Source organism: Sus scrofa, chromosome 13, assembly GCF_000003025.6.
Source record: "Sus scrofa isolate TJ Tabasco breed Duroc chromosome 13, Sscrofa11.1, whole genome shotgun sequence".
Taxonomy (NCBI): Eukaryota; Metazoa; Chordata; class Mammalia; order Artiodactyla; family Suidae; genus Sus; species Sus scrofa.
In genome coordinates, this window is record NC_010455.5 from 138,523,841 (window position 1) to 138,538,323 (window position 14,483).

General features: G+C 39.3%; 1 protein-coding gene across 1 annotated transcript in view; it reads left to right on the top strand.

The window, feature by feature from the left end:
• ILDR1 (immunoglobulin like domain containing receptor 1) overlaps nucleotides 7,065–14,483 on the top strand; it is a 44,579-nt gene continuing 37,160 nt past the window's right edge. The window contains 1 exon segment of the mRNA XM_005654050.3: nucleotides 7,065–7,322. Within this exon segment, the coding sequence (XP_005654107.2) occupies nucleotides 7,268–7,322 (55 nt within the window). The 5' untranslated portion in view covers nucleotides 7,065–7,267.

Below are 14,483 nucleotides of genomic sequence, written 5' to 3' on the forward strand. Positions count from 1 at the left end.
ATTAGTGATATTGAACATTTTTTCATGTACCTGCTGGCTATCTGTATGTCTTCTTTGGAGAAATGTCTTTTTAGGTCATCTGCCCATTTTTGATTGTATTTTTTATTTTTTTGTTGTTGTTGTTGAGTTGTATGATTGTCTGTACATTTTGGAGATTAAGCCCTTGTAAGTCACATCATTTGCAGCTATTTTCTCCCATTCTGTAGGTTGTCTTTTCTTTTTTTTTTCTCTTTTTTTTAATGGTTTTCCTTGCTGCGCAAAAGCTTGTAAGTTTGTTTTGGTCTCATTTGTTTATTTTTGTTTTTATTTCTTTTGCATTGGGAGGCTGACCTAAACTTTTGTATGGTAGATGTCAGAGAATGTTTTGCGATATTCTCTTCTAGGAGTTTTATGGTGTCTTATGTTTAAGTCTTTAAGCCATTTTGAGCTTATTTTTTTGCACAGTGTTTGGGTGTGTTCTAGATTCATTGATTTATGGAACAGGATACAAGATTGACATTCAGAAATTGGTTGCATTTCTGTATTAACAAGTTAATATCAGAAAATGAATATAAAAAACAATACCTTTTAAAATTGTACCCCCAAAAATTAAATACCTAGGAATAAACCTGACCTAGGAGGTGAAATGTTTATATACTGAGAACTATAAAACATTAATCAAGGAAATTAAAGAGGATTTAAAGAAATGGAAAGATATCCCATACTCCTGGACTGAAAGAATTAGTATTGTTAAAATGGCTATACTACCCAATGTGATCTACAATGTCAAATTATCCATGACTTTTTTCACAGAACTAGAACAAATAATCCAAAAATTTACATGGAACCATAAAAGACTGAGAATTGCCCAAACAGTCCTGAGGGGAAAAAAAACAAAGCAGGAGGTATAATTCTCCCAGATTTTAGACAATATTACAAACCTATGGTAATTAAGACAGTGTGGTACTAGTACAGAAACAGGCATATGGATCAATGAACAGAATATAGTCCAGAAATAAACCCAGACACCTATAGCCAATTAATTTTCAACAAAAGAAGCAAGAATATAAAGTGGTAAAAAGACAGTCTCTTCAGCAAGCAATGCTGGGAAAACTGGACAGCTGAATATAAATCAATTAAAAGTATTTTTAAATACAAATATGCCAAAGATATATAAAAGCACACAAAATAATGCAATTCATACCACTTATACTACCTAAATTTAATTGATTTTATGTTTTTAGCATATTTGTTTCAGATATTCAAAAAAAAATTATAGGTCCCTTCCAATCTATTTCTAAAGTCCCTTCCAATCTATTTCTCTCCTTCTTCCCTCTCAGAAGTAACAACATTCTAATATTGGTCAATCCCATTTCCCAGAATGTTTTTATACTTTATTCTACATATATATGAATCTTCCATAATACTATATGGTGTTGTTTTGTGTATTAGCATTTAACAAAACAACACCATATTGCAACTTCTTTATTCATATACTTTTATATTTTTAATATTCATCCATGATCTGGTTAATTCATTTTAACTTTAGCATATTATCTCATTCCATTGATAAGCCCCATTTTATTTACTTCCACCTGGTGGAAATTTGTTCTGAGTTTTATAAACATTGCTTTGCGGTGAACACCCTTGCATAAGAGTGAGAATTTCTAAAGAGTGGAGACCTAGAGGGGAAATCACGAGATCCTAGGGTATGTGCACCTTCAACATTATGAGGTTTTGTCACGTTGTTCTTCCAAGAAGTTGAATCAGTTTACACTTCTCACATCTTTATTAACACTTGGTTAACTCAGACTTCTACATTTTAACCAGTTTGTCAGAGGTTAAACAGCATTTGTTGCTTTAAATTTCCAATTTCTGATTACTAGTCAAGGGGAGCATCTTTTAATATGTCTAACAATAAATCATATTTCCTCTACTGTGAGTTGCCTATTCCTCTCCCTTACCATTGAACTCAATTGAACTCCTTCTTACTTTTTTGGAGTTTTTAAAAAATATATGTTCATTATAATTTTTTGCCTTTTAAATCCATAGCAAATATCCTTTTCCAGTTTGTGGGATTTTTAAACTTTGTATATATTGCCTTTTGTTTATAAAACTTTTAAATTTAATATAGCTTTATGTATTAGTCTTTCTTAATGAATTTTTCTTTTTGTTTTCTGTTTAGGAATTTAGGCTTATATGGGCATTCCAGTGTGTTTTCTTATAAAAACTTGAAACTTTTGCTGTTAATATTTAGATTTTAATCAAATCACACAATTTGGAATTTTGTATGAGGTGTGAAGAAAAGGTACATCTTTTAACACAGCAGGCACTGGTTGTTCCATCATCACTTATTGAATAGTTTATGATTATGCTATTGCATTATAATGTCATCTGTGTTATATTACTATGTTCTTATCTATATGGGTGTCTATTTCCAGAATCTCTTTTATGCTTAACTTACCTATCTATATGCCAATGCCACACTGTTTTATTTGTTCTAGCTTTATCATTTGATGAGGCAAGTTTCCCTCTTCCTCCTTATTTTTCTTGAAAATTATTTAGCTATTTAGCATTCTGTGATTTCCATTTAATTTTAGAAATGGTTTGTGAAGTTCTGGGGAGATTTTTTTTCAGGATTTTGTTAGAAATATATAGAATTTGATTAATTGGGGGAAATAGTAGCATCCTTCATGATATTGCACATTCTTATCCATAAACCTGGTATATCTTTGCATTTATTTAAATCTTAAAAAAAATGTCTTCAGTAACTTTCTTCAAATTTCTCCATAAAGCTGTTGCACATACATTGTTAGATTTATTCTTAGTTACTTTATAGATTTATTGCTATTACAAATGTATATTTTAAAGTCATATCTTCCAAATGGATGTTGCTGGTATATATAAACACAGGTGATATTAATATATTGACCTTGTTTCCAGCAATCTTTCTTATTATTATACATAATTTATAGATTCTCTTCAATATTCTGTGTAGATAATCATAATACTGTGAATAACAACATCTTTAGTCTTTATTTTCAGACTCTTAATTTTATTTTCTTATTACACTAGTTATAAAATGTTAAGTAGGAATGGTAATAATAAACATATCTGTTCTCAAACTCCTTTTATTAGATTCTACCATCTCTTGCTTTAGCCCTACTCCAAGATAAATTGTCTTATTATATCCCACTAACCAAGAAGTCTTCCTAGTTCCTACTAACCTAGACCTCCCTATATAGGTGTGCAGCTCCTACCAATCTCATTAAAGCAATTGTACTTCATAAAGATGTCCAACTTCCATATGTGTTTCATTTGGATTATTCACTACTCCCTCAAATTGTTTGAAGTGATTCAAAACCTTTCTATATTTCTACGTTCTTTAAACCATCCACCCAGGCTCAACAGTCAGAAATTCTCTCAATTTTTGCATCTAATTTATCACCAATCTTGTCAATTGTGCATTCTAAATATCTGCCAAAGTACTCCCTCTCTCCACTGCCAATACCAATGACTGGTTTAAGCCCTCAGTATCTCCCACCTTGAATATAGTAACAGTTTCCTGACTGGTCTCCCTGACTTTCATCTCACTTCTCACCTACCATTCTTCTCACTGCTGCCAAGTTTTCTTTCTAAGATGCAAGTCTGACCATGCCTCGCCCAGCTTAAAATCCTTCTCTGGCTCCCCACTGTCTACTACATGTAGTCTTAGTTCCTCAGCTGGTCATGCAAGGCCCTTTATTTACTCCGGCTAGCTCTCTCATATACTTTTCTACCACTCCCCTCCTTGCTTTATATTCTAGCAGAACTCAAGTGTTTAAAATTCAGCTATGCCATTTCCTGGTGCCATTATTGTTGACATGCTGCTCTCTTTGCTTGAATGACTCTGGCAAAATCTTCTTCATTTTCAAACCCAGATCCCATGTCACTTTCTCCAGAAACTATAGAATAAAAAGCACAACAAATATTTATTGAGCACTGCCTATCTGCCAGGCACCATGCTATACGCTAGACATAAAGATGAACAAGATATACTCCAAATGGTTAGCTACTTTCATTTTTTGCCCTCCTTTAGCTTTAAGTACCTGAAGCATAATTTTAATTTACGTGTTCTTTTCTTTCCTCCGTTCTTGATAAATACACATATAGATGTACAAGCATCATAATGTCCTTAAATAGAGATGCACATGTATATATAGATGCAATATTCAGAACATTCCTGAATGTGGTTTCAACCAGGAAGTATGATTATAAATGGTGAGATCATAGGTTCAGTACTTTGTGGTTAGAGCCTGGACCAGTCAACACAAAGACGCACAGTGTGGCTAGGGTAGTAATTAAGGGTGTGTGCTCTGAAGGCAAGTTGCCTAAGTTTGCATCTCAGCTCCGCTACTTACCAGTTGGGTGACCCTGGATGAATAACTGAATCTTTGTGTCTCAAGTTCCTCAGCTATAAAAATGGGGATGATGATAATCCTTGCCTCAGAGTATTGTTGAAAGAATTATTGAAATTAACACAAAAAGTGTTTAGGTAGTGCCTAGTACAATGAAAGTTTAATAGATGGTAGCTATTATTGTTTTGTGGATGAGGACACTTTTGTCTCAGTCACTATCAGAAGGTCGAGTGATTTCTACTTTTACATCTAGCAATGAAAAAACTGTTTGTTGTTCTGAGCCAAATGTATACTCTTAGCTAATCCTTATTGAATGAATGGCACATGCTGGCAGAATGACTGGTCCGGGACAGCTGATGGCAGTGGAGTGGAATTTTTCTTTGTGTGGAGTTAAATGGCATATCTGGAAAGAAAATGCATTAGTACAGGGTCATAGAGTCAACCAGCTGTAAATATAGATCAAACATAGCTCAGTGAGGGTGTATGGTGGTACAGTAGCTAAGAGCATGAGGTCTGGAATCAGAATGCCTCACTTAGACTCACAACTCCCTCACTAGTTTTGTTACTGGGGACAAGTTACTTTTGTTCCTCAGCTTCCACATCTGTAAAATGGGATTGATAATAATAGCTTTTGTTTCATACAGTTATTGTGAGAATTTAATGAGATGATGCATGTAAAGCACTTGGAACATTACTTGGTAAGTCATATATAATAGGTGGTGAAGAAAAAAACGTGCAGAGAACCACATAAAGTTAATTTAAGCATTCACTCCAAGAGAATCAATCAAGGTAGATATACAGTTGAATGAGTTATTCCCAAGATAACATAAGGAAAATTTCTAATTCTACTACACTTTAAATAACCTCTGTTAAAGTCATTTTTTTCATTCCTATAGAAGTCTCTAAGTTATCCCTCCACCAGGATTTCCCCAAATGTATTCCATGGACATCTGCCCTAAGATATGTATGAGAAAAAAGGATTTTGTGGTTAAATCATGCTAGGAAATGCTGTATGACATATTCCCTTGGAAGTTCAAATGTATAGTAGCACCCTAAGAGTTTGATAGGTCCTGAAAAATGTCTCATTTAGTTTAACCCAGCATTTCTTGAATATATTTGATCAAAGAGCCCTTTTTCCATATACTGTTTATTAACATTCCATGGAACAGTAGTTCCATGGAATAAACGTGGAGAAATGCCGGCTTCAGTGAATATTAAAATGACCTTAATACCAAAGAAAGGGTTGAGGGGAGGTATGTGTGGGAAGGAGAAGGCTCATACTTATTTCAACTGATATTGAAAATTCACCTAGAACAATTCTCAAGCCAGGAACCACACACATCCCTCAGGGTCACAAACAAACATATTCAGTGTTCTTGGGAGCATGTGCAGGGTCCCTGGAAGGCATTGGGGGAGCACCCCTCACTCACATTTTATCCTACTGCTGCTGCTGCACTGGGATTCCACTGTAGAAGATCCAAAGACTCTTAACATACTGTGCCATCTGCCTTCCTGATTTTATTTCCTATCTTTTAGAAGAGGCTACAAGAAAAACATTTAAAGTGGAGTGGCCTTACTGGAGAAACAGAGGCCAGACCCAGGAGTGGAAGGGGAAGAGGAGGTTTGGAGAGAAGAGACTGGGTTGAAACCACCAATCAGATTCAGGATGTGGATGCTCCTCTGGGTGGAGGGGAGATGCGTGCCAAGCGAAGAGGGCCCTTCCCAGGAGAGAAAGACAGGAGATACACTTAGGAACAACAGTATTGATTTCTCAGATCAGTGGCAGAATGAGAGCTTCCTGAGGACAGAAACCATGTTTAATGCATCTTTATAATTATTTTCTTCAGGAAAAATGCAGTGGCTGGGAGGGGAAGGGGAATTGTGTTTGTTACAGAATGGGGAGCACAGTGAGAAATCCCTGATGAGGGAGAGGTGTATGAAATAGCTTGCTGTCTATTTATATTAGCCAGGGTTCATGTAACTTTACAAATTAATGTCATTGGTTGGCTTGTTCCTGAAGGCAAATGTGCCTTCCTCCCCTCTTTTTCTCTACCCTTCCCTGTGGGTTCCTCTCAAGGAAGCGAGACTGGGATTACATCCTAGGTGGCCTGGTGGAATCTTTGACCTTGGGAGGCTGAGGTCTGTGTGGGACTGCTGAGCAACATGCAGGATTGCAAATTATAAAAACGAATAAACCAATATTCAATCCCTAACTATGGGTTTTTAAAATTTCCATTAATTTATATTTTTCTAACTTTTCTGTAATAAGCATCTGTTTCTTTTATAATTGCGGAAAATTAAGTTTATTTCTCTGGTTCATATCCTACATCTTTAGTTTCTAGAAAACCTGAACAAACATTACGTGTAAACTTCCTACTAGTGTGCTTTTAGTGGGGAAGAAAAGAGTTTTCCAAGCACATATAAGTGAATGGAAACATGTAGCAGGAATCACTCCCTAGAAAGTTATATCCACATAATTCTACAAATAGAAGGGAAGAAATTTGCGAGAGGTGAGATTTCCTGAGAGCTTGTGGGGGAAATGGTATCAGGCTTTATAGGCAGGAAGGGGTGCTTCGCGTTTGGGTGAGGAGAATCACCTGGCAGCCTGGGAGGGGGCGGCGGCAGGTAGGGAAGGTGGCCGCGGGCGGAGTCGGGGCGGAGCAGGAAACTGCGGCGCGCGGTGCGGGAGGCGGAGCCACGGGAGCGCCACAGGTGGGCAGGAACCAGGCGGTACCTGTCCGCGGACCCCAGTTGGTCCTCACGCAGCGCGGCGCCGAGTGGGGGAAAGCGGAGGGATTCCTTGAAAAAGTGGGGTGTCCAGGTCCGCCGCTGATGAAGAAAGACACAGCGCCCTTGGAGTCCCTGAGCTGAAGGGGCCAGAGAGGGCTGGCATGGGCCCCGACCTGCCCATACCTTGGCTGCTACTCTTCACCTGGCTCCCTGCAGGTGAGCCTTGCGAAAATGGGTCCCTCCCTGGGCCTAAGGAGAGAGGAAGCCATTGTTGCCTAGTTTTGCAGAGCTGACCGCAGGCTGGGAGCGTAGGCCTGGGACGCGCTCCGGTGGCTCTTGGCGCGGATGCCAGGAGGTGGGGGTCTGGATCGAGTTTCTGCCTGTGGGAACCTGTTGTTTTCTTCTTTAATTAGCGCAGGCTCTTCCGAAACAGGTGCAGCTAAGAAACCCTTCTGCACAGTTTTAGGCGCTTCTTGGACTCTAAAGGCGAAATGATAGAGGTAGAAATACCACTTTTGGAATTCTTAATTACTTTTCCCTTTCATCTGATACATGCTATAGGCTTTAGATATGGTGACAACCACACTGGCTCAGAAATGCATTAATTTTATTCCCGAGACATGAAATGTGTCCTCAGCATATGATGGAATAAATGTTTGGTATGATTCAGACTTATTTTACAGGATCACAGCACAAGGCTCTTTGCTAAGCAGGTTCAGTGTCACTTTTCTACTTTGTATCCAACTCACTTCCCTAACTTCCCCCTTGCTCATTTTCTCTCCATCAGGTGCCCATCCACCGACTCTGTCCTTCATGCACCTAACCTCCAAGCCAATTCCCTGTCTGCTTTGAAGCATCGTTTTGTGTGTCTCAGTCTATCACTTGGAAATATGGCAGAAGTGTGTATCTGCCAGAGTGAAACCAGGTAGGGAGGGATAGCTGATTGACAGAATATGCAGGTTCTTTCAGCCCTTTTCAATTGAGATGTAAGTGTAACCTTGCAAATGAGAATGTATGAGTTCCCTTGGGAGTTTTGTCATTTTATTTGATTTTCCCTTTCTGTCTTCCCTCTTTTAGAAATAGCTGTCTTCCCACCTTTAAGTTGTCTGTGGGAGATCAGCTCAGTTTGCTCATAAGACCAACTTGGGCCTTGTATTTTCTGAGGAAAAAAATGTGAAAAGAAGGTTCAGACAGAATTCCATTATTACAAGCTCGATAGGACATGAAAATGGCTCAGATGTAACTAAATCTCATTCAGACAAGATTCTGCAATGACTTAAGCTTAATGCTGGGAATAAAAGGGAGGGAGAATTGCAAAAGGTTAGGAAAGCTGGAAAATTGGTGTCCCTAAGGTCCTCTGACTTAGCACATTTTCTGTAGGATATAGGTCCTATATGAATTGTCTGAAGCAGTGACGGAACATGGGACACTCATGATACACAAGGAAATAGACTAAACCTCACCTTGAAGTGCCGTGAATTCCACCAGAGCCATAACCAGGCTAGACTGTGAAAACAAATTCATAAAAATTCCACAGCTTTGCACAGTCTTTTTTTCCTGTGCCTCATGTGTTTAGCTCAAACTCCATAGCAGCAAGGGATTTCTGAAGCCACTTGAGCTGCCTTTTCAGGAAAATAGAGGTCTAGCCCCATCTCTGCCCCTTTGTACCCCATCTTCAGATTTAGGACTTTAGAGCCAGCAGTCTGCCAGGTCAGAATAAGAAAAGAAACCTATAGACAAAAATCCCATTAGAGTACAAGCCCCAATCCTTGAATCACCAGCAAAATGTTTTAAAAGCTGTTCTGTTTTTTAAAAAAACTTGTATTATAGTTGATCTACAATGTTCTGTCAACTCCTGCTGAGTAGCAAAGTGACTCAGTCATACATATTATATATAAGTTCTTTTTCTCCTTGTACCTTCCATCATGTTCTATCACAAGTGATTGGATATAGTTCCCTGTGCTTGCTATACAGCAGAACCTCGTTGCTTATCCATACTAAATGTAATAGTTTGCATCTACTATCCCAAACTCCCAGTCCATCCCACTTCCTCCCTTGGCAGCCACAACTCTGTTCTCCATGTCTGTGAGTCTGTTTCTGTTCTGTAGATAGGTTCATCTGTGCCATATTTTAGATTCCACATATAAGTGACATCATGTGGTATTTGTCTTTCTCTTTCTGACTTCGTATGGGAATCTCTAGTTGCATCCATGTAAAAGTGGTTCTATTTTTATGAAGAATATTGAACATTTTTCAAAAACAATGATTATAACCAAATTGTATAATCCTATAGTAAGCAAATTGCTAAATGGACAGGGATTTCAGAAAGTGGAGCTTCAGGTGTCGATGAGCCATTCATGCAATGTGAGTAGCCAGGCTGCTAAAGTGATCAAATAATACAAAATTCTGTGTTCGTATGGCATTGGTTAAGTGGAAGCCTACTTGCGTGACACATTTTAGAACCAGAGAATGCTGAACACGGAAAAGTCCTAAGTCCAGTGAAAAATACAGTTTACATTGTGACATTTACACACATATATAAGTTTATAAAATGGGAACAAAATGTCCGCACACAACAAACATCAGCTACTATTGTCAGATAAAAGAATAACAAAATGACACCAAATATTATTTTAGTAACATTTAAATTCGTAAACGGTAATCCCTAAATTAACAGTTTTAAATAGAAAAAGTCCAGTAAATTGATTTTCTCAAGATCCACCACAAACTGAGGTATGAACTTTGGAAAATGCTACACCAGAATATGTTCATTTTGGTCTATCTCCTTGTTCTCTTTCTAAAGAGGCAACCAACCTTCTGATTAGCATCCAGGTTTCTGCAATTGCAAAGTGTGAGCCGGTAAGTGAGATTACTTCAGATGTGGGTACTGGCTAGTTGGTATGGTTTGGGGCCTCTGACAAAGCCTCTGAAGTCAGGAAGTCCTGTGAAGTTACCACAGTCTTTTTGTTTGGAGCTGCAGAGAGATCAGTTGTCACAGGGGTTTTTGTGTGTGTAATTCTCCACTTTTTTTTCTTTAAAAGGATGTTTTTAATCACACAAGTGATACTTGCTCCCTTAAAACAAAACATTAAGATAAGGCTAAAGTAAACCCCTATAGCCCTCTGTATTATTGGCTAATAGCTCTGGTTAGCTTCCTCCAACCTCGAAGTTTATTCCTGGAATGAAAGTTTAGTTCACCCCTCAAATTCTAAAATGTTGTGTGTCTTTGTGCTTTTGTGAATTTTAAAGAAGCTCTCAGAGTGATGTTACCTTATAGATCCACACAGCTACCAACTTATGTTATCATTTTTTGGGAGATCCCAAGAGACAAGATAGCTTTCCCTTGGTGGAGGAGGTCTAGGTTGGGATCGAATGACATCTTGGTCCCTGATATAGTAGATAGTAAAGTGGAGCTTCTCAGGTGAGGGGCTGTAGGTGTGGATAGGGCACGGGGCCCACTCAGCTCCTCCCTTCCCCCCACCGAGGCTCCTGGACATACCTCCCAGAATCCCAGTGTTCTGCCAATTCAAGAGGAATCTCTTCCAGTCTCTGTCTTCCCTTCCCAGCCAGTTATACAGATATGGAGATCTGTGTCCAGGGAAGTCATGTGTCTCAGGCTGACACAGTGGTATTGGCTTGAGAGCTGGGGCTGGAACCCTGGCATCCTCACTCTTCATCCACTGCTCTTTCACCTGTTTCTTACCATGAAGCACATTTGTTTGTCTGATTGAATCCTGGTAGAAATAGAAACTGACCACCTCCTGGATGTCTAGCCAGATGTTAATTATTAAACATCTTGCCCCAACAACAATGCAGTAAGATAAGATACTCGTTAATTACTGTACCATCTGCCTGAGTTTCTTTCGGCCTAATGCTCTTATTTCATTATTTGAAGTCCTTAGGGGAGAAATAAAATTGTGTGTTTTAAGAATTGAGAAGACTCTGATCATGTCTTTTTCTAGTTCTCAGGTCTGGATCTTCTAATCTACAACTCTTAGGGTAAGGTGAGGTCAGAGGAAAGCATTTGACGGTTTCTGCATTTCCCAAACCCAGTTAATCACCATGGTCTGTTGCTTAATCCCAGAATTTTATCCATCTCTTTGCCTCTAGGCCTGCTACCTCTCTGTCTGGTTCCAGCCATCCTCTACCCAGATGATAGGTGAACCTACCTGGATTATTCTTTTCCACCTTCACTTTAATCTTCCAAGAACCTCTACTGGATCCCCATAGTTTATGAGTGGATTAAAGCTCTTTGGAATTCAAGGCTCACTCATTCTGGCCTCACTGATTTGGGCAACCTTGTCTCCGTAGCTATGGACATGCTCTTGTACCCCCTCTCCCATCAACACACACCCTTCTTCCTTGCTTTTTGTCTGGCCATAGTACACATGGCTAACTTCAACCATTTATTTTCCATTCTTTCCGAGCACTTAAAATTTCTTCCAAGCAGTTCAGCCTATCTTGTGTCAATTTATTTGTTCTTTTATTCAGCATATGTTTAATGTATACCATGTGCCAGATGTGCTGTGAAACAAAAGTAGACATGGCTTTGGTCTCCATGGTGCTTATAGTCTAAAGGAAATACAAGCAAATGTAGAAATACAACTATGATTCAGACCATGAGAAAGAGAGACGAGGTACCATAAGAGCATATAGTAGGTGGATTTTGCTCCTTTGGGAGGCCCTTCTTAGAGAAATGGTGCTTGAATTAAGCCAAGGAGTGATGATCCCAAGCTATAGGAACAGCAGGCGCAAGGCTGCTGGATAGGAGCTCAGTGAGTATGAGGGGTGGCAAGAATGTCAACATGACTAAAAGGAGGAAGTCATGAGCTGTGTGGTGGAAATGAGGTGGGGGTTGGGGTGATGGGACCAGATATGCACAGTTTCACGGATCACGGTAGGAGGCTTTGTATTTATCCTAAGAACAATAGACAGCTTTTGGAAATATTAAGGAGAAAGAATTAGAAGACTGATAGCAGTGCGGAATCCACATGGAGGAAAAGCTGTGTGTGTGCAGGTACTAGTTAGCTGAGGCAGTATCCAGGCCGGACATGATGTTAGCTTGTGCTAGGGTGGTGGTGCTGATGGAGAGAGATATTCCAGAAATACTTAGGAAATAAATAAACCCAATTTGATAATAGATTGTATGTGGAGAGTGAGGGAGAAAGAGATGTCAAGGATGATTCCTAGTTTTCGGTCTTGCCCATTCACTAAGCTGGGAAGTAGGGAAGAGGCCCCCGTGTGTATTGGAGGAGGAAGATTTAGATTTGGGGGCTGATTTAGTTTTTGAAACAACCAAGAAGAGCTATGTGGAGGATTTTGACCCACGTGCCTGTCTTGTCCCTTATTATACAGTGGTAGGATGTGCTACTCGAAGCTCTAGCAGTTTCTGACTGCTCCTGTAAAGCTCAGGCATGACCGGAAGTCCCTTGTTTATATGTTTACTTCTTTACTGTTAACTTTCCCACCAAGAGTATAAGTTCCAACAGTACAGGGACCTTGTCTTTCTCATCAGCTACTTCACCCTCCTCATGTAGAACAGTGCCTGGCTCATAGCAGGTATTCGATAAATGAGTGAGTGGCCTCTGAAGGCCCAGGGCCCATAGAAATTTGTCATTCTGGTGAGACTTAAATTTGCATATGCTCTGAGATTAGCATGTGGGGACACAGATGAGTCACTGACCCGAGCCACCGACTTTGGGAAAACCCAAGAATCTGCCTCGCAATCAGGTCTTGTTGTCCTGTACCCCTAATAACCAAAGGATATCAAATTCAAACCACCTGAGAGGCTATTTTTTTCACCTAGTAGTTTATCAAAAAATTTTGAATGATTGATATTTTCCCCTGCTGTGGTGAAACATGGGAGTGTTGCACACCGTTCATGGGAATGTAAATTTCTTTCCCGAATTATATATTAAAGTATAAAAGCCTCATCCCCTTTAGCCCAGCAATCTCACTTTAAGAGACACATTCTACTGAGATAAAAGTATACATGTGAAGATACTTCATAATGTAAAGATATTAATTTCAACAGGTTATTTCAGCATTGTTTATAACAGTGAAAAATCAGAAACAACCTAAATGCTCATCATTGGAAAAATGAGTAGGAGTTCCCACTGTGACTCAGTGGATTAAGAACCCAACTAGTATCCATCGAACAATCCCTGGCCTCACTCAGTAGGTTAAGGATCCAACCTTGCTGCAAACTGTGGCGTAGGTCACAGATGCAGTTCAGATCTGGCCTGGCTGTGGCGTAGGCCTCAGCTGCAGCTCTGATTCAGCTCCTAGCCTGGGAACTTTATATATAGCAAGGTGTGGCCCTAAAAAGACAAGAAAGAAAAGAAAGAAGGAAGAAAGGAAGATGGACAGAGGGAGGGAGGGAAAGAAAAATGAGTAAATTATGGTTTATGCATGTAGTGAATTTTCATGAACAATTAGCTATACGTATACTAATATAGAATATGGTGATTTCTCATTAGTTTGAAGAAAAAACAAAGTTTCAAGTAAGTGTATGTAATATGATTCAATTTAAAAATAGCTTAGGAGGAGTTCCCATCGTGGCTCAGTGGTTAACAAATCCGGCTAGGAACCATGAGGTTGCGGGTTCGGTCCCTGCCCTTGCTCAGTGGGTTAAGGATCTGGTGTTGCCATGAGCTGTGGTGTAGGTTGCAGATGCGGTTTGGATCCTGCGTTGCTGTGGCTCTGGTGTAGGCCAGCGGCTACAGCTCCGATTAGACCCCTAGCCTGGGAACCTCCATATGCCTTGGGAGCGGCCCTAGAAATGGCAAAAAGACAAAAATTAATTAATTAATTAATTAATTAATTAATAATAGCTTAGGAAAGGATGTGGAGGATATACACCAAATTATCAACAGTGGTCTCTCTGGAGAATGGAATTTGTGGTGAGCAAGGAGGAACTTTTTACTTTATACCCTTCTGTATTGTTTGAAGTTTCTTATTATTTATTTTATATTTGTAAGTAATAAGGGGGTTTCTATACAAATGGTTAAAATAAACTTGTAAATGTCCCTTTAATTTGTGAATATCCCTTAAAGGGCTAAACCTCCACTATTAGGAAATTTATCCAGAAGGCAGGTGGCACACTGGAAACTGTAGGATTTTTGAGGTATAAGCTTAAATCTAGTTCTGCTATTTGCTAGCTGTGTGGCTTCAAACCACTTACTTAACCTCCATGAGGATTTTCCTCATCAATGAAATTGAGATGAAAATAAAACTGATCTCATGGGTTTTGCCAGGGTTAAATGAGATGCTGCATAATAAAGCCCCCAGTACCATACCAACCAACATCTAAGTGCTCACGAGTAACTAGTTTCCTCCCCAGGGTCGCCTAGGCTTCTGCCACTCCAAGCTTTAGCA